General features: G+C 40.1%; 1 protein-coding gene across 1 annotated transcript; it reads left to right on the top strand.

Moving 5' to 3' along the window:
* Positions 1-102: 102 nt before the first annotated feature.
* On the top strand, positions 103-20,698 carry tubg1 (tubulin gamma 1). The gene is made up of 11 exons (XM_062957975.1): positions 103-260; positions 1,879-1,991; positions 5,049-5,216; positions 5,692-5,760; positions 9,756-9,835; positions 15,076-15,202; positions 15,538-15,624; positions 17,147-17,296; positions 18,115-18,267; positions 18,499-18,660; positions 18,892-20,698. Exons 1-11 carry the CDS (start codon positions 212-214, stop codon positions 19,087-19,089), a joined length of 1,356 nt encoding a protein of 451 aa, XP_062814045.1. The 5' UTR covers positions 103-211; the 3' UTR covers positions 19,090-20,698.
* The last annotated feature ends 81 nt before the right edge of the window (positions 20,699-20,779 follow it).

Genomic DNA, 20,779 nt, shown 5'->3' with positions numbered 1-20,779 from the left:
TTTGCCCGTACGGAAAGCCGCACCGCACCATCTTGGCGTACGGCGGGTGACTTGCGCGCGCGTCTTTCATCCAATGAGAGGGGAGGGTGGTTTCTGCCGCGCATGCGCATTGCTAGAGAGAGCGCGGATTGCCAAAGGGAGAAAGCAGACAGCGCGCGGCTAACGGCGGGTGTTTATTTCTAGGCGGGAAGCGGGAGGAGAAGGAGTCGCCATGCCGAGGGAGATCATCACACTGCAGCTGGGGCAGTGTGGCAACCAAAGTAAGGGCCTAAAGAGGGCGATGAGGGCAACCAGAGGGGCCTGTGGGTCTTTCTTCCTCAGTGGAAATGAATGGGGCTGGGCCTAGGCTTTGGGCGAAGGGCCTTAGGCGAGGCAAGGGTCTTAGGGCCCTTCCAGACAGGCCCCATATCCCAGAATGTGATCCCAGGTTTTCTGCTTTAAATTGGATTATATGAGTCCACACTGCCAGCTAAACTGGGGCTCCTTCCACACAGTTGTATAAAATTGCACATTTTCTGCTTTGAGCTGAAATATATGGCAGTGTGAACTCGGATAACGCAGTTTAAAGCAGATATTGTGGGATTTACTGTCTTTATATTCTGGGCTATATGGCTGTGTGGAAGGGCCCTGGGGTAAACAGAAACCTGGGATCAAATCCTGGGATATAGGGCCTGTTTAGAAAGGCCCCTATTCTTTTTCTTTTCTAAATAATTTTTATTGAGCTTTTACTAGGAGAGTCGGGGGCTGAGTAAAAAGGAAGGGACAAAGAAAGATTTGGGGATAGTAGATTTGTTCTTGGTTGGTTGCATCTTTGCAAAAATCTAATTTGTTACAAGGAGAAAACTAAGAGAGTAGGGGATATGGGGAATTCTTTTACAAAGTTATTGTTACAACAAAGTCTTCATCTCTATTTCTTTAGTATATTTCATAAAATATTGAAAATTATTTATTATTATTCTAACAATTTAAATTTTAAGTCCATTGGCTGTATCTTTTTGTGGTTTCCCACTTTGGCTCCTTCCATGCAACAGAATAAAATCCAACATGTTCTGCTTTGAACTGGAATATATGGCAGGGCCTTTCCACAGTCATATAACCCAGAATATCAAAGCAGAAATCCACCAATATCTGCTTTGAACTGGGTTCAAGTAGTAAGATCTTGATTAATAATGGACCTAGATCCTAGATCTTAGAATAATGGAAAGGTTTGAATGGGGGGAAAAACAACCCACCCCTTTTGGGCCCAGGGCAGAGGGAAAGAAAAGGAAGGAAACGGATTGGTACTTGCTAGGTGAAGTGGCCCTCTGTGATGTCACTGAGAATGAAAGGGAGTGAAGCCTATTGGCTGTTGCTAGGTGACATGTGTATGAGGGGAAGGAAAAAGAAAAAGAAGGGGAAAGGGAGAGAGGGGGAAGAAAGAAAAAGGAAAAGAAAGGGGGAAAGATAATGAGGGGAGGAAAGGGAAACACAGGAAAGAAGAAAAAAGAAGGGACAAAAAGTGAAAGAAGAAAAAGAAGGGTAGAGAAAGGAAAGAAACAAGAGAAGGGAAGGGAAGGTGTATGAGGGAAGAGAAGAAAGAAAAGAGATGGGGAGAAGCTGTGTGAGGAAAATGGAAGAAGGAAAGACTCAATTAAAAAATAATGTGTACCTGCACAACGCCAGGTATAAAAACATCTTTATATAAAGGATACCATTTTACTGCATCATTGTATAGAATGGGACTTGAGCATCCATGGGCTTTGGTATCCATTGTGTTCGGGATCAAACACCAGTAGATATCTGGTCCACTGTTTACTAAAATACCACAGGGAAGGATGGGACATGCCTTACTGCCTTTTACTAATGCCTTCTGTTGTCTTCCCCCTTTTACTCTTGCAGTTGGGTTTGAATTCTGGAAGCAGCTTTGTGCAGAGCATGGCATCAGTCCTGAGGGTATTGTAGAGGAATTTGCCACGGAGGGTACTGATCGCAAAGATGTGTTTTTCTATCAGGTAAGATGATGTTTGGTGGCAGTTTCCTTCTGGATGCCTGTGGCTTGTGAACACACTCATTCTTCTCTTTGAGTTGTGTACTTTATTTAATTCCCTGTTCGGGTTTGCTCTTCAGTGATGATTTCTTGAAAGCTGTGTCACTTGTCCTTTTGTAAAAACAATTGAGTAATTATGTATTCTGCACTTAAAAAATCTTGAGATGTGGGGTGCATCTACGCTATAGGATTAATGCAGCTTGATGCCACCTTAACTGTCATAGCTCAATGCTATGGAATTCTGGGAGTTGTGAATTTACAAGGTCCTCTCTGCCAAAAGGTTTATTTATTATTTATTTATTTCCATCATTTCTATCCCGCCCTTCTCACCCGAAGGGACTCAGGGCGGCTTACAAAACTGGCAGAATTCAATGCCAATACACAACAATACAAAAGAATAAAACATAAGCAATTAAATACAGATTTAAAATAATACAAAATATTTGAGCCATTCATCCAGAAAACCTTGTACATAAACCTTAGTCCAGACCGAGTCGAAACCAACGAAACTTATTCTTTGAATGCTTGCTCGCATAGCCAGGTCTTCGCTTTCTTTCTAAAACTCAAAAGGAATGGAGCCTGCCGGATGTCACTAGGGAGGGAGTTCCACAGCTGAGGAGCCACCACTGAGAAGGCCCTGTCTCTCATCCCCGCCAGCCGCACCTGTGAGGCTGGCAGGACTGAGAGCAGGACCTCCCCTGAAGATCTTAAATTACGTGGTAGGTCATAGCAGGAGACACGTTCAGACAAGTAAACTGGGCCGGAACCGTTTAGAGCTTTATAGGCTAAAGCCAGCACTTTGAATTGTGCTCAGTAGCTAATCGGCAGCTAGTGGAGCTGACGTAACAGAGGAGTAGTACATTCCCTGTATGCTGCTCCGGTTAACAACCTGGCTGCCTCCTGTTGGACTAATTGAAGCTTCCGAACAGTCTTCAAAGGCAGCCCCACTTAGAGTGCGCTGCAGTAGTCTAATTGGGATGTAACGAGCATGTACCACCGTGGCCAAGTCCAGCTTCTCAAGGTACGGGAGCAGCTGGCGCAGCTGAGGTTCTGGTGCTTCACCAAATTACAAATCTCAGGACCCCATAGCATTGAGCCATGGTACTTAAAGTGGTGTCAAACTGTATCAATTCTGTAGTTTAGATGCACCCCCTCCCAGATAAAACAGCTAGCACTCTTTCAAACCTATTTATGTGCTAGAAAACATGAACTCTGTAAGCCAAAGCAACACTCCTCCCAACTTCTGTACTATACTGACATATGCAATCTTACATTTTTGTAGCATTGAGTGCATATAGATATGGTTCTGAAAATACAACCACCTTTTATGTTCATACACTTTAAAAGTAGATCCAAACAATAAGTGAATGTCCACAACATTCACAGAAGCCTAACGTGCAACTTCCAAACTGTGCTCCTGCATGCTGCCTGATTGCTTCTGGCTGGGCTGAGGCTGCTTGAAGCTTAAATCCCAAAGCATCTAAAGAGTGGCAGAAGCACCATGTCTGTTAGATAGTCCAGGGGTTCTGTGACATCTACTTGAAACATGACCTGCCATTTCTGGAGTCTTTCAGAAGAGGAACTTACTCCCTTTATGGGAGAGTCAAGGGCTGCAAAATCAGCCTTGGGAGAGCCATAGCTGTATTTGGTGCCATGACATTTTATCTACCAGTGATACCTATGGGTCAAAGTTTAGTTCTTCCTTGAAAAAACCCCCACTAAGAATAAACCCAAAATCCTTTCTCTGGTTTGTTAGGAGGAAACATGCCATACTAACCCTTACTGATGCAGCCTTTTATTTGGTATCTTTTGGGGCTTGATTCCCAGACCCTCCATGGTCACTAACATAATACAAATAATAATAATAATAATTTTATTTCTTACCTGGCTCTCTTTGTGGCTCGAGGTGGATTACAGAATAATTAAAACACATAAACATTATAAAAATTTCACAAATACATATTAAAATTTATTTCTATAAAATTAGTGGATGCTAGTGGTGTGCATTCAGGACTTACCTTGTTCCTTATTGCTCCTTATTCGGCAATCGGCTCCAGGCCCTGCGAGGCCCAGATGCATCGGTCCGAGAGCTTCGGGCTTACGGGTGCAGGCTTTGGGCCTGCGCACCCAGGCCTTACAGGGCCTGCAGCCGATTGATCCGAAAAGCAGATTTGGAGCCGATACCGGCTCCCGCCTGCCTTTCATTTTGATTGCATTTTTTGTTGTTGTTTTTTTTTGGGGGGGGGGGGGGCTTTCTGTTTTGTGCCATCTGAATGGTACCAAACGGAAATACAGTACAAATGAAACAAATGCAATAAATACACACATCTCTAGTGCATGCTCAATTTCTGTTATATTCAGTGACATAGTAAAATGGTGTCCTTTTATAAAGTGGCAACATCACCTCTCAGGTTTTTTTTGTTTTTAATGTTTTTCAAGCCATGGATAGTTGAATCCATGGATACAGAGAGCTGACAGCGCTATCTCTTAGCTATGCACAGTTGTACTATTAAGAGTGGTCCCTTCTACACTGTCCTTATATCCCAGGATTTGATCCCAGGTTATCTGCCTTGAACTGAATTTTATGAGTCGCCATTATCAGATAAACAGGGATAAGCAGATAATCTGGGATCTGATCCTGAGATATAGGGTAGTGTAGATCCATCCTGAAAGAAAACTGAACTGGGTAGAACTCTAAACCTGATGCTTTTGAGTTCTTAACTTCTGGTATTCTGAGATACCCACTGTTTTCTTTGAGTATACTGATAAGCTTTAAGGCTATATTTAAAAATCTGTGTGATGTAATAGAAGTCTAGTGTCAGTGGGAACTAAGAGAAGAACGCACACACTGCCCACTTGTGGTAGTTGCTGTTAAGGAGAACTAAAGGTTGGGAACCACTGATTTATGTGGAGCGCATTTTTTTCTGGAGCTGTGTAGTCAGACAATAATTTGGAAAGGCAGAACAATGTAGGAACTACTGTCCTTATGACTGATCAGAATGTTTGCATTTCTTATTAACAGGCAGATGATGAGCACTATATCCCACGAGCTGTTCTCCTGGACTTGGAACCACGAGTAATACATTCCATTCTGAACTCTCCATATGCTAACCTGTACAACCCAGAAAATATATACCTGTCTGAACATGGCGGTGGGGCTGGGAACAACTGGGCCAGTGGATTTTCACAGGTAGGAGACCCAAGAACCAATAGCAAATGTGTGCTGTTTTCTTGTACCTGGATGTGAATACTTTATTTCTTTTGTGCTCTCTATTTACTCAAGTGGCTAAAATAATTATATCTACTTTCTAGAGCAGAGCTTTCCAAACATTTCATGTTGGTGACACACATCTTAGACAGAGTAATTCAGTTTTACTCACAAACCAGAGGTTAAACCAACCCCTTATAAGAGATACATACACATACATTAATTGGAATAACAATGCAACATACCTCATGAGAACCTTTCATTTATACTTTAAAAAATATATGATTTATTTATTTTACATAGACTTGGAAGTTTCTCGTTAAGTTCGTGTGACACATCTATGCTTTACAGCCGATGCACAAATGTGTCGTGACAGAAAGTTTGGAAAGCATCACTACACTGAGATTTTACAACTGAAAATAAAATAATTTTTGATTACTTTTTCTTTGATTTGCAGGGGGAAAAGATTCATGAAGATATTTTTGACATTATAGACAGAGAAGCTGATGGCAGTGACAGCTTAGAGGTAAGGGAAATTATAAAGACCAAGTAGACATGGAGACTCAACAAGATATTTCGACTCCGTTGTTTCTGTCTTTAATTTCAGCATCTTCCTAGACTAGGTGCAGGAAGCAATTTTTGCTTTATTAGTGGAATTTGATAATGTCTTTATTGCATATCCAGAGCTATCTTGCTTTTATGCATGTTGAAGGTTTTCTCTTTAATGCTTATTAGAACAGGCAATCAAATACTTAAATAACGTTCCATAAGACACAGTGATTCTTAAGTCCACTTAATTCTTAAGTGATTCTTAAGTCTTAAGTTTTTTTTCCAGGTGTGTAAGGGTAGTTTACAAGATTGTTGGACCCCCACTACTGCCTCTTTATTCCCAGAGGTCTGTTATAGTTTAGGATGACCGGTATGGGTAATGCAAAATAATCACCCTAAAATACTAGGCAGATTAAGATTGAAGAACGTGTGCCATGAGATTAAAAACTTCCTATGATGTTCAGGAAACGTGTAGGAGGAAATAGAATCCTATATCCTCTTCTGACCCATGAGATTAAGAACTACAAGGTTCTTTTTCCAGCATGTCTATTGCTCCAGACTGCGGCATTTCCAATATAGATGGAAGATATACTTTAGCAGTTGATTGTAGGTTCTCATTCCTGCCTTCTAATAACAGACATGTGTCCAGGTTCAATAGTACAGCTGAGAAATAGGTCACACCAAATAATTTCTGTGTCTTTCCAGGAGTCCCCAGGTGCACAAAAGTATGTTACTAGTAATTAAAAGTACAGTAAAACTTTTTTTTCAAGCCTGGAATCACCATGAAAATGTGCTCAGTAACTTCCACAAATTTTGGAATGTTTGTTTAGATAGTTTATAGAATAAAATGGAGTTTGGTTTCAGTTTCAGTCTTGACTTGAATAGTTGATATAGGTCCAGTGGATGTAATCCTGTTGTCTGCTTATTCTGCAATATTAGTTATGTCTCAGCTTGTATAGTCTGAGGCCCCTTCCACACAGCTGAATAAAATCCCATATTTATGCTTTGAACTGAAATAGATGGCAGTGTGGACTCGTATCCCAGTTCAAAGCAGATATTGTGGGATTTCCTGCCTTAATATTCTGGATTATATTGTTGTGTGAAGAAGGGCCCTGAGGATATGGACTGGATCCTTGCAGTGGTAATAGTCACCACCTGTTTATTACACCCTTGCTCTTCCTAGCTCTTGAAATCAGCAAAGGTGGAACTGTCTGGGTGGGTAAGGAGGTGGTGAATGCCTTAGGCACCTTTCCATCTTGCCTAAAAGACACTGTAGTGAGGCAATTAACAGTGGGGAATACCTTACCTGCCATGCTAGAGAATTACAGGCCATTTCCCAATGCTGCATTCTTAGTAGGATTCTAGATTGTCTGGTGACCTCCAAGCTCCTGGGATTTCTGGATGAAATGGATTATCTTAATTCATTTTAATCTGGCTTCAGGCCTGATTAAGTGACTGAGACAGCTGTGGTTGACTTGGTGGGTGACCTTCACAGGGAAATACATATGAAGTATGTCTTCGTGTTTCTGCTTGGTTTCTTTTTTTTTTTTCTTCCTTCCTGTAGGTGCAAACTGGGGATTTCTTGTTCTTCACCTTGGTTATTGGGTTGTGGGATCCTTTAGGGCTCGATCCTTCCTCCTTTATATGTAACATCTATATGAAATTACTGGAATTTTGAAGTTTGGTGTCATCAATATTCTGATGACACCCAACTGTATCCTTCCTTTCTATTAGATCCAGGGAAGCTGTCTCAGTTCTCAACCAGTGTCCATAATGAACTGTATGAGAGTAAGCGAATTGACATCTAATCCAGACAGGTCAGGGGTCTTCCTTGTCAATAAAAAGGCAGATCATAGAATAGGGATTAAGCTTGTGCTTTATGGGATTATGCTTAGCCTGGAATCTCAAATTCATAGCGAGGGTGTTTTGCTGAACTCAGTCCTGAGCTTGGATGCCCAGCTTTCAGTAGTGACCAGGTGTATATTTACACAATTTGTACCAGTGCATCAGTTGCGTCTGTTCCTTGAGAAGTCAAATCTGCCATGGCAACACATTGAAGACTTCACAGTGTTCTCTGCAACACTGAATGAGAGGGCTTTCATCCCACCTCCACTACATGTAGTAGTAGTAATAATAATAATAACTTTATTTATATTCCACTCTTCTTCCCAAGGGGACTCAGGTAGGACTGCCTCCTTCCCCCCCTTCTCTGATACCCATTGTGGGGTCAGTCTAAATGCCTTTAAGCTTCAAATGAGTATTTATACTACTTTTATAACAACAGGACACTACTCCACCTTCCATGCTGCCACCACAGACACCATGTCTGAAACCAATTTTTCAGAGTGATAGTGATTCTGGAAGCTAAAAGTATCTAAAAGCACAATTTTCTTGATGGAATTAAAATATAACTCAGTAGATTGTATATTAAACATTTCTTTTCAAGCAGAGAAATCAAACCTTTTTCAATCACTTGATTCAAACTCCTTTCTCTCATTTCACCCTTCACCTAACTCAAACTCCTCCCAAATCGCAAACATTCTACCAATCAGCATCAATGTCAACACTATTTTCCACCCTCACCAGCTACTTACAACATACACAGTAAATCAAGCAACATTTTAATATACAAACCCATGATATCACACCCTTGCCATAATTACATCCTGTTTGAATTATTGCAACTTACTCCATATGGGATTGCCTTTGGAAACTATTTGTAAACCTCAGCAGGTTCAAAATATTACAGCCAGAACACTGAAACAGCTTCACTGACTATCAGTTTGTTTTTGTGCACAATTCAGAATGCTAGTCATGATCTATAAAGCGTATGTGGCTTGGATTCAATTACTTGAAAGGTTATATTTTCCTATATGAACACACGGTTTTAAGATCCTCAAGGGAATTCTTTCTCTAGGTCTCAACGCCATCACAGGTCTGTTTGCTGAGGACACTGGAGAGAGCTTTCTCAGGCTCCTATGCACTGCCGTATAATACAGGTTATCAAAGCAAATAATCCACATTATCTGCTTTGAACAGAATTATGAGTCTACGCTGCCATATAATCCAATTCAAAACAGATAATCTGGATTTTGTATGGCAGTGTAGTAGGGGCCTCAGTGGCTGCCCTCCTGTTGTGGAATTACCTTCCATTGGAGGCTAGGCTGGTCCCATCCTTGCTCTCCTTTCACTGGCAAGCAAAACCTGTCTTATTTAAGCAGGACTTTAATAACTAATTGCTTGCAGGAAGCCACTTTGTGAGTGGTAGTCTCTTTCTAACTCTGGGGTTTAAAAAATTCTTTTAGCAAGTTTTATTTTATTTTTTGTGAACTGTTTGGGGTCCCTCACTGGGGAAAAAGTATTTAAATGCAGTATATATGTAATATGTGAATTTGAATAACGTGTTTAACCGCTTTCCCTTCCTGTTTTTTTTTGGAAGGAGGAAGAAAAGAGACACCAAAAACCAGTCTCAAGGCTGTGCCATTTTGTTTTATATGACATAACACAGCAAAAGAGAATGGGAAATTTAATCAATGGCTTTTTTTCCCCTTCCAACCTTACCCCCATGAACCCCAAATATCATAAAACATCTCTTTGGAGCTCTGCATAAAAACGCTCTCAAATCAGGGCAGGGGATAAACTGCAACATTTGGTTAGGTATCTGCACTCAACTGCAATAACTTGCAAGTTCTAACAAGTTTTGAGGGTTTTTGCTGCCCGTGACTCTTCAGTGGTTTTACCTTAACAGATTTATTTTGTGTTTAAGGCAACACTGAAGAACATAGTTGTAATTTGGATGCTGGGTGTAGCAAGGATTACAGAAATAAATATTTGAATTGCATGGCTTTGATGTCTGTAATCTCACTGTTGTTCTGAAGGCAGTATATCCATTAAGAGTACTTCCAATAAGAAGGATGGCCTCTGTGTATGTTTCCCTACATGTATGCACACAAATGCTTTCTACTACTCTAGGGTTTTGTGCTGTGCCATTCCATCGCAGGCGGGACTGGCTCTGGTTTGGGTTCTTACCTCCTGGAGAGATTAAATGACAGGTAAGTGATGGCATGAAAGACTTGTAAATACATGTACATTTCACACTCCTGGGGAGCACATATAGGTGAAAAAGCCAATCGGTCTTGAGAGGTAGCAGACTGTGTAAAATATAGAGCTGACTCAGAGCGAAGTCTACCCCACCCAAACACCAGCTTAGGCAAGCCTTGTACATGCTGGAGTTGTGACTTGAAACAGGAAAGAGAAATAATCAGCTCTCAACCCTTAGGCAATGAATGTTCTCTGGTTTCAGTCAAAGCAAATCACATTTATTTTGGCTGGGTACTGGTAGTTTGATCATCGTTTCCATGCATAATTTCCAAAAACTCTGAGGAGAGATGTAAGAGACAATTTGGTTAGTTGAAACATTCACTTAACTACCCCCCTGTTGATACGGCTGTCATTGTCAAGACCCAGGCTACGGAGCACCAATAACCATGCGCAGAGGCCAGATTCTATCTAATATCTTTATTAAAGGAATATATAAAGTCAATAAAAACAAGTGAAGAATAAAGTTCAGAAGTAGACCTTTCAGGAAAGGTCAAATATAGTCCAGGAAAACAATGTCCAATATGAGATATTAGAGTCCAAAGTTATAATCCAATAACCGAAACACACACTTTGCCAAGCAAAGTGTGGGGAAATGACAAGGTCCTTTAGTCCAATGGAGCTTGACAACAAGGCTGAGAAACAAACTAGATTCTTGGCAAACAAGGCTTGATACGAGGCAACAAGAAGCAAGAACGAGGTCCGTGACGAGGTCCGGGGAACAAGGCTGGCTTGGAACTGGAACAAGATCCGTGGCAAGGTCCTGGAAACAAAGGAACTGGAGTAGCGTAGTCTACACACGATCTCACTCCTGAAGCTGACGAATTGACTCCGCAAGGATCCCCTTGCGGGAAACAGCTATATAGGATCTTGTTTTCCCGCCAAGGAACACTTTCCCTGGGGAACAAGAAGTTAAACCCAAACTGTGTCCAGATGCAAGACTCCTTAAGATTTCCCAAGGGAAACAGGCTTAATCAGCTAATTGTCTGGCAGCGATCCTGGTGCTTCGGCGATTCGCCTCCCGAGCGCCTCTATCTCGATTATAATTATCCCGGCGAGAGAACGGGGGAGAATTCTGCCCGAGGTTTGTTTGGCTGACTTCTTGAGGGCAAACATCCTGCAGGTGCAGGGGCTCCGATTCTGGCTGAATCGGTGGGAAACCAAAGTTTTCCTCTTCGTCTGCCACAATAGTACTAGGAACGGGACTACATGGCCCATGAGACAGTCATCCTCTGGTCTTAGAAATACTGTAATGCACTAGATAAAAACTCCTGGGATCTTTCCAATCATAATTATACATTTCTTTGAGAGCCACATTATATCTCCCATTACAGAGTCTACACAATGTAACTTGTCTGTACTGTGCAGTCTGTGATTGACCTCTGATTTTCCTCAAATCTTCTCTACATCTTGGAATATTCCCAAAGAAAATATCTCATTTTACTCTAGGCATGATATATGTTTGTTTTCCGTTTTATTGACTTTGAACAGTGCATGTGCTTAGCAGGAAGGTTCCTGCTGTTTGATAAATACGGGCATCCAGTGACAGAGAAGCTAGGATTTGTGAAACCTAAAATGTCCACTGTGGTCAAGCCCTCTGTCTTTGCATGCTCTTGGGCACTTTTAATATGTAAATCTAATTCTATTCCCTACATACTAGTATATAAAATATAGCCCGTTTGAATGGGTTTTTTTATGCTCAGATTATATAATTTGCATCGTGTACTTATGTTGGGATTACTGTCTATGTTTTAAGTTATTTTAACTTCTGTAAGATGTGTTGTTATATTGTGATTTTATTGTGTTACTGTTTTTATTGATATAATACTGTTTTGGGCTTGTCCCATTGTAAGCCACCCTGAGTCCTTCGGGAGAGCGGGGTATAAATAACGTTTTTTTAATTATCATTATCATTATTATTTTAAACACAACAAGAGGAGTCCACAGCAGACACTCTGCTGGCTGTTGTATTGGATCACACGTTGGACACTTCCCAAGTGTCTAGGACTATGGGATGTATCGGCGAATAATGCATGCAGATCCCAGTGAGGTGGCCTTCTGCAGCTGGCAGATGGTAATTTTGTCAGCGTCAATTGTGTTTAAGTGCAGGCCAAAGTCTTTAGGCACTGCACCCAGTGTGCCGATCACCACTGGGACCTCCTTGACTGACTTATGCCAGAGTCTTTGTAATTTGATCTTTAAATCCTATTATTATTATTATTATTATTATTATTATTATTATTATTATTATGTTTTAAAAGTATGTTTGTCCAATTAATTCAGGTTCACAGTGCTGGTTGTTGTCTTCTTCCACAATCCAAATATGATTTAATTTCAGCATATAGTAGTGACAGTTGTGCTAGCAATTGAGTTGAAGTACTTCCCATCACCATAGATAGATAGATAGATAGATAGATAGATAGATAGATAGATAGACAGACAGACAGACAGACAGACAGACAGACAGACAGACAGACAGACAGACAGACAGACAGACAGACAGACAGGTATTAAAATGATTAATGAATGAAATCAAAAAGCCAAGGTAAACTCTTGGAAAGTTTAATTTTTTTTGGCTCATAAATGTTTAGTTGGTAATTCTTGGTAATTACCAGTTAATTTTAGGACCAACAATGGAGTTGTGCACGTATTTAATCTTACCCTGATCCATCTCACTTTAGAGAGGGCTGATTGACTAGAGACCCAATATTTCTATCACCGTAAGCTGTGTTGCCACATTTTTGGCTAAAAGGTAGTTTTGGTTATGGCTTTGTTTTGTCAGGGCTGTTTTAATATATCTAGGAAACTGCCAGTGTTTTAAACAAACCCGACACTTCTGAAGGCATGCTGTATAATACATCTTACAAAACCTTAGTGCAGGGGTCCCCAAACTAAGGCCCGGGGGCCGGATGCGGCCCTCCGAGGTCATTTTCCTGGCCCCCGCCCTCAGTTTTATAATATAATATATTGTATATACATATAATATTGATAATAATATTATAATGTAATACAATATAACACTAATAATAATACCATATAAAAATATTAATTATATATTCTATATTACATATAATATTACTAATAATATTACAGTATAGTGGTATAGTTCAATAAAGTAATATATAATGCTAATATTGTGCTATGCTAATAATATAATATATTGTATGTACATATAATTTGTAAGCCACTCTGAGTCCCCTTTGGGGTGAGAAGGGTGTGATACAAATGTAGTAAATAAATGCAGTAAATAAATAAATAATAAATAAATACATTTTAGACTTAGGCTCGCCCAAAGTCTGAAATGAGTTGAAGGCATACAACAACAACAACCCTAATTAACGACAATCTCATTGGCCAGAAGCAGGAGCACACTTCCTATTGAAATCCTGATAAATGTATGTTGGTTAAAATTATTTTTATTTTTAAATATTGTATTGTTCTTTCGTTGTTGTTGATGTTGTTTTTGCACTACAAATAAGACATGTGCAGTGTGCATCGGAATTTGTATTTTTTTTTCAAATGATAATCCGGCCCCTCAACAGTCTGAAGGATTGTGGACGGGCCCTCGGATTAAAAAGTTTGAGGACCCCTGCCTTAGTGTATAGACTATTGGAGCCTTATTTTTAATATAGATATTTTTATCATTTTAATCTAAACAGGAGGATTAAAGACTAACTACTATGGCTTATCCCAAAGCTGTTTTATGTTTGTTATAGATTTCAGGTTGGTCTCAATCCTCCTCAGATAATTTTAAATTATTACTATAAACTGTTTACAAAACCTCAATTCTTGGGCAATATGTAGAATGAACACTCCTCCCTTTTGACTTGATGTCTTAGCTCATCCCATGAGGACAGCTATGGTAATTTCATCTAAAGCCTGTTTCGGATAGAAGACATCAGTGTGTTATATAATGAAAAAACTTCAGTCTTGTCCATATTACTCCAGCTGGCCATTTCAGGTCTGGATGGTCTCTTCATACTGAGAATGTAACACTGAACTTACCTTAAACTTATAGAGGGTATCCAGATCCTCTCTGGCTGGTGTCTGAATCTTCATGATGAGATTTATTCTCTTTGAAACCTTGGAGATATTCTTTCAGGCACCTTATTTTCTCCTAGGTTTATCAAGAAACTTCAAAATAGTGTTACAGGTCTATTTATTGCTATTATTATTATTATCATCATCAGCTTTATATTCCGCCTTTCTCCCCATGGGGACTCAAGGCAGCTAACAGTCTCACACTAGACAAGTTTAAAAAGTGCAATACAAAATTTAAAAAGAAACTGTATTAAATAGTATTGTCAAGGGCTTTCATGGCCGGAACCACTGGAGTGTTGTATGGTTTCTGGGCTGTATGGCCGTGTTCTAGCAGCATTTTCTCCTGACATTCCACAGGTATATGTATTCCATGATTTACTACCACCAGGTCCTGTAAAGATACCAGCCACAGATGCAGGCGAAACGTCAGGAGAAAATGCTGCTAGAACACGGTCATACAGCTCAGAAACCACACAACACTCCAATTAAATAGTAACACTGTAGTTAAAAACAGGATTAAAATACAATAAATTCACTTCAAATTGTCTATTTTAGAACAGAAATATTTGAAGTGGCTTCTGTTTCACTGTGAATTTAACATGTTTTACTTATAAGAACTGTTGAAGTTTTTTGCCTTTATCACTGAAACTTGGTATTATTCTTAGAAACGACCTCTAGCACTTGACAGTACTGTAAATATGAGGCACCCTCCCTAGTGCATGGTGGTGCTTGTACACTCACATCTTAGTATACTTTTGTTAATTTATACATTGATCTTCTAAAATTGCTCCTGAGCAGCCATTGAACTCCATACAGAAAAACTTTCCAAACTGTGTGTCATGGCACATTAGTGTGTCGGCTGCAGTATGTAGGTATGTTGCACGAATGTAAGGAGAAAAGATTGAGTCTGTAAATAAGCAATATATTACATATTTTTAAAAAAGAAGGTTTTTAAGAGATATGTTGTATCCCCATATATTTCATTATTACAATTTATGTGTGTGTCCTCTGGTTTGCTAGTAAAACTGAATTACTGTGTTGCAAAATGGTGCATGTCTAAAAAGCTCTACCATACTGCATCCTAGTACTTGGACCTGGTACATCTTTCTCTCTACTGGAGCATTGAGTCACTGACCATCTCACTCCTCAACAGGTATCCTAAGAAACTGGTACAGACATATTCAGTCTTCCCCAACCAGGATGAAATGAGTGATGTAGTAGTGCAGCCATACAACTCCCTCTTGACGCTCAAGCGGCTCACACAGAATGCTGATTGTGTGGTAAGGTGTGATTGTAGAAGGTAATTTTTCTCCCTACAGATGGAGAAGTAAAACTCCCACCAGTATTAAAGTAAAAGAGCATAACACACCATGTGTTAAAATTTGATTCAATGGAACTATAGGTTGGTATGTAAGAGGTTTAGTTTGTGAGGTCCCATTGTTGAGTGGTGTGCCGTTCCCTTCCCCCCAGCCAGTATTAAGGAGACTCGAGTAATATGTAGAAAATAAATAGAAGAGCAGCTTTGAGTGAATGCAATCTGCATCTAGTATACATATCTTAACAAGTGAAAGATGTCCATAAATGCACTCTCACCCTACACTGTCTTTTTTCACAGGTGGTTCTAGACAATACAGCTTTGAACCGCATTGCTACTGACAGGCTGCACATCCAGAATCCAACATTTTCTCAAATCAACCAGCTGGTAAATGGGTATGAATGTGATATTGAGAAGATGCTTTCTTTAGGCCCTAAGGGACAAAGATTGAGTTTGACCATGGCAGGCATGATTATCTTGAGAGACTAGATCAATGCAAAGCTTGACATGATTTAACAGCTATATCTTTGGAGTTCTGTATATATGCAGGGGATTGGATTGGATGGCCCATGTGGTCTCTTTCAACTTTATGATTTTATTGTACACTACTTTGAAGAAGAAGAAACTTAAAAGCAACATGTGTGTGTGTGTGTGTGTGTGTGTGTGTGTGTGTGTGTATAATGAATAACAGTCTTCACCCTAATATCTATTTTTTTCTCCAGTTAGATGCTAGAAATGTGAGGGCTTATAAATGACATTTTTGATGTATACAATTCTGTATACCTAGAAGTATTTGAATTAAAGTTTATCCATTCAGTATCCCTAATTACTCTGCATGGAGATTTTCCAGCTAGCATATTATAATTGTATATAATTTGACCTCATATATAAATTGACAGATTCTTGAGGCCATAATTTTGATTTTTTATATAACCCGTGGATAAGCTGAGGGTAATACTTAGGAGGATGTAATAAAGGATGTAATGATATACTTTTTCTGTTTTAAAGTACTGCATTAAATCTTACATTAAGGTGAACGTTTAATCCATCCCAGGAGAATTTAAAAGAAGCACGAACTCCCTTTACTCTCCCTGCTGTGGCTAGAAAGTGTCAAAGAGCCACTGCCTAGGCCAGAAACAGTGCCATAGTAGGCATAGTAATGGGAGTGTGTGCATTTCTTTTATCCCAGGACAGATTAAGCTTAGAACCTATTCTGTCCCAGGAGGACCAAAAAAAAAAAGCCATCTGCTCTTCTTGCTGTGCATTATATTGACCAATTGATAAGTCCTTGTTTTTTGTGGCATTTTTTTTGTCAGAAGTATATACAGGATATTGTTACTGTTCCATTATCTGGCGATGACCAAAAGGAGGCCTAGACAGAGATGGACAATCTATTTTACTGTTATTCTCCCCACCCATGCTGCCGTTGTCAAAACAACCCTCATTTATGACATGGGAAGTGGGGGGGGGGGGGGGGGGGGGGGGCTAACCAGCGAAAACGGGGGTTATGGTTTTCCTTCTTCAACCTCCCCTCCCCCCCCCCCCCCCCAAAGTAAAATTGACTATCCTTTTCTGTCTAGGCCCCGGATAATCCGCCTGGATAATGGAACAGTACCAGTATATCTTTTGAGATCCTTAGACAAAATGATATGGAGGTTTTTAAATTTTCTTGCATCTCCCTTGCCTCTTGTTAATATTTAGTCTCTGATAGCTCAGTGAAGAGTTCTAGAGAACTTGGAAAATTGTGCATGTCATGGAATTTATAATGGTTCTAATAAAGATATTTTCATCCTATGGATCTTGGGGTTTTGTTTTTAGATCAAGTTGGTTGTGGGAAGTATAGCTGTCGATTCTGATTTCTGAGATTAGTGTGAATCTTAGCATATTTTTATCATTATTTCCTTCCTAGGTCTCCACCATCATGTCTGCCAGTACCACTACATTGCGCTATCCAGGCTACATGAATAATGACTTGATTGGATTGATTGCTTCCCTTATCCCCACTCCCCGGTTGCACTTCCTCATCACAGGCTACACACCGCTTACCACAGACCAGGCTGTAAGTACTTATATATATGCATGCCTGCAGATGATTTGGGAATGAGCAGTTGGTCTCTGGTCCTCTAGTTTAATCATAGTAACATGTATGATTGGTGGTCAAGATATTACTTGATGACAAAGTGTAAAGTTCCACCAGTGTGGTTATACAGGAATTCTGAGAGACCAACAAATATTAATCAGGTGACAGGGTAATTCGTAGCTGGCAATTACAACTGTGCCCAGGATCTCTTCAGTGGCAGTTCTGTGACTGGAGGAACACTGATGTACAAAAAGGCATTTTATTTTCCTTTGCAAGGGATGTTCCTTACCTGTGTCTTTTTTCATCCCTCTCCACAAGCAGCAGGGCAGGCTGAAGTTGCCAAGGCTCAAAATTCAGAAGAGGGTATCAGATGCATGGTGTGCATGTGTGAAACTTTGCGTGCTTACCTTCTTTTAGATGATCTGCCTCTTAATATTTGTATTATTCTTACCTGTAAATAGGAATATTTGCTTTTATTTTAGTTTCTCTCTATCAGTCTTAGTTCTTCTTTAGAGATCCCAGCATAGCCCAAGGAAGTTGGAACCCTGTTTCAGAAAAAGAGATCTTGTAGGAGTGGTGTGTGTATATTTCCTTTTGTCTGCCTTGGAAGCTGCAACATTTTCCTTATGAATATCACTATATCTTTGGATGCTTTTTAGCTGTAAAGCAGCAGAACAACTTCTTGGAGGGACTTCTTTGAAATAATGATTTCTTCTGTGTTGTTATTGACCCTCTTCTCGTGTGAAGCCTAACTGTTTCACTTCTTCCACCAAATAAATGCCCACGATTATTGACAGGTGGCCAGCGTTCGCAAAACTACTGTCCTTGATGTGATGCGACGGCTGCTGCAGCCCAAGAACGTCATGGTGTCCATGGGACGTGATCGGCAGACAAACCATTGCTACATTGCCATCCTGAACATCATCCAGGGAGAAGTGGATCCCACCCAGGTCAGTGGCTAGAAAATGATTGGGTAAACCAGGTTGGCAGCTTGGAAGTCTCTATCCATATATCTTGTTGCTAATGCAATGTGGGCAACATGATTGCTGTGTATTCACCTTTCTACATTCATGTTTTCAGGCCTGTGATATATGCTGTAAATGTCTATACTCTTTTGAATGAACCTTTCTTAAAATAACTGTTCACACTTGCACACACACAAAACATCTGTATCCCATCAGGTCCATAAGAGTTTACAGCGGATCCGGGAGAGAAAACTCGCTAACTTCATTCCATGGGGCCCGGCTAGCATTCAAGTGGCACTTTCCAGGAAATCTCCCTACTTGCCATCAGCACATAGGGTCAGCGGTCTGATGATGGCAAATCACACCAATATCTCGTCGGTGAGTTTGTATGAGAATCTGGCTGGGGCCATTTTTTTTTACTGAGTGGTTTGATGTTCTCAAATTAATATAGTTCTGGCATTTAAAATATACTCTGAGATAATTTCTGCCTCCTTTTTATTACATTATTCAAGGTGCAGTAAGATTTGTCTATTTATTCCTGATACTAAATCACTCTTCCTATGTACCCTTTCTCATGCATTTTCTGAACCATTTACATTTTTTGTCCAGCTCTTCGAACGTACCTGCCATCAATACGACAAACTACGCAAACGTGAAGCCTTCCTGGAACAGTTCCGCAAGGAAGACATATTCAAAGAGAATTTTGATGAGCTTGATGATTCCCGCAAGATTGTGCAGGAGCTGATTGATGAGTATCATGCTGCCACTCGGCCTGACTATATTTCCTGGGGCACACAAGAGCAATGAGTTGGCTTGTAGAACTCTCTTGCCTTCTGTCATGTTTTCCTCAAGATTGCTTCAAATACACCAGCTCCCATATCTGTGTGTGAGGGGGCGTTCACAGGTCCTTCATGGAAGGAAGGGAATCAGATGCCTTTTTGATGCTGATGCTAAGATCCTTGCCCATTTGCCTCAAGGTTGTATGTGGTACCTTCCCTTAGATCAGGAGTCACCAGGTCTGGTTAATAGCAAGCAGTACTAGGGTAACTTCTTCTGCTTGTTCCTTTTGAATGTCCTTAAGCACGTTTATCTACTAAGCTGTCTTTCATGGTGCACTTGTATTTATTAAAACACATTTATGTTGGCATAGGTGCCAGAGTGAACAATTGCACTAGGATGCCCATAACATTTAAAATAACACAAACCTGTATTTTTGCATAAGATACCAACTGGCACTTTATGTTGTTCTGTTTTTATGGGACAGTAACTGCACTGCAGCTATAACTGGAATGTAGGGAAGAAGAGTTTTCAGAGTCTGCAACTTTTCGTATTGCAAAGGATAAAGGGGTTGATTATACACAGCTTTTTTTGTTCCTTCTCTCCCTTCCACCTTTCTAATATTGTCTGAAATAAGAGGGAGTAGAAAACAATCCCCAAGTACTGTATATTTATTTGGCATTCTTTCCAGTTCTCTTCATTCTTAACTCCAAGGGGAAGCATTCCATCATAGTTGCTGTAATAATTTCCACAACAACCAGGTAATCAGAAGTTAAATGGAGTAAACATGGTTATATTATTGTTTTTACTGTCTAGAATTATCAGTTAGCAGCTAACTCAGGCCTACTATATTATTAGTAATCTTTCCATGTTCCTGCATGCCTCTTGTTTCCAGTACTGCATTTTAAAACCTTTCAAAAACAATGTGCCCATCATTTTCTTCTTGCAGAGTACTGCTCTTTTCCTATCAAATGGGTTGTAATTGGCAGTACTCTGCAAGAAGAAAATGATGGGCACATTGTTTTTGAAAGGTTTTAAAATGCAGTACTGGAAACAAGAGGCATGCAGGAACATGGAAAGACTCATTTTGTTTGCAAAGGCATAGCTGTAGTACTGGGCAGCTTTCAAAAAAGCCAGCAGTGGCCTTGGTTTGGGAATTGAAAGACTAATTGCTAACCTTTATAGCCCTTGTGTTACATGTACATTATTGCGGAATTGTGTATCAATGAAAACAAAAGTCCTCTGCTGGGATGTGTGCAAAGAATGGAAATTGTCCCTATGGGAAATGTGTGTTTATGTATACATTTAATATTGAAGATCTGCTGGATGAGAGCTGGGGAACACCCTTAGTGCACCTGCTGCTTTCTATGCTGGCAGATCATACTTTACTGAAGGCCAGAACACCCTATATTTAGTTTTTCTCACAAGGCAGGTTCCCCCTCTAGTTATATTCACAGTAGTGCTAATAATCCATTGTTTCCAACCTGATTTGTTTTCCAAAAGAGGAACTGTAGAAGAGCCAGCCACTGGAGGGGAGCTTCAGTTTAAGACAGCATTTACTGACCGTTTGTATCTCTTGTGCAAGGTGTGATACATGAATGGAAAATAGTGAATTACAAATAAAAAGCAAAAATTGTGATCTGTATGTAGCAGTCCAGTTTTTGTACCTCCTTAAGAAAGGGGGAAAAGCCACTTTTTTTAGGATTTCAGAACAAAGGAC

Source organism: Anolis carolinensis, chromosome 6 (assembly GCF_035594765.1).
Source record: "Anolis carolinensis isolate JA03-04 chromosome 6, rAnoCar3.1.pri, whole genome shotgun sequence".
Taxonomy (NCBI): domain Eukaryota; kingdom Metazoa; phylum Chordata; class Lepidosauria; order Squamata; family Dactyloidae; genus Anolis; species Anolis carolinensis.
Note: the sequence above shows the minus strand (reverse complement) of the source record. Positions and strands in the feature narration are given on the sequence as shown.

Excerpts from the sequence above, each read along its gene's own strand:
- tubg1 (XM_062957975.1), top strand. The coding sequence starts at position 212 with ATGCCGAGGGAGATCATCACACTGCAGCTGGGGCAGTGTGGCAACCAA. Across the intron at positions 261-1,878 it reads GGGGCAGTGTGGCAACCAAA|TTGGGTTTGAATTCTGGAAG; the intron begins GTAAGGGCCTAA and ends TTACTCTTGCAG. Across the intron at positions 15,625-17,146 it reads TTTCTCAAATCAACCAGCTG|GTCTCCACCATCATGTCTGC; the intron begins GTAAATGGGTAT and ends TTTCCTTCCTAG.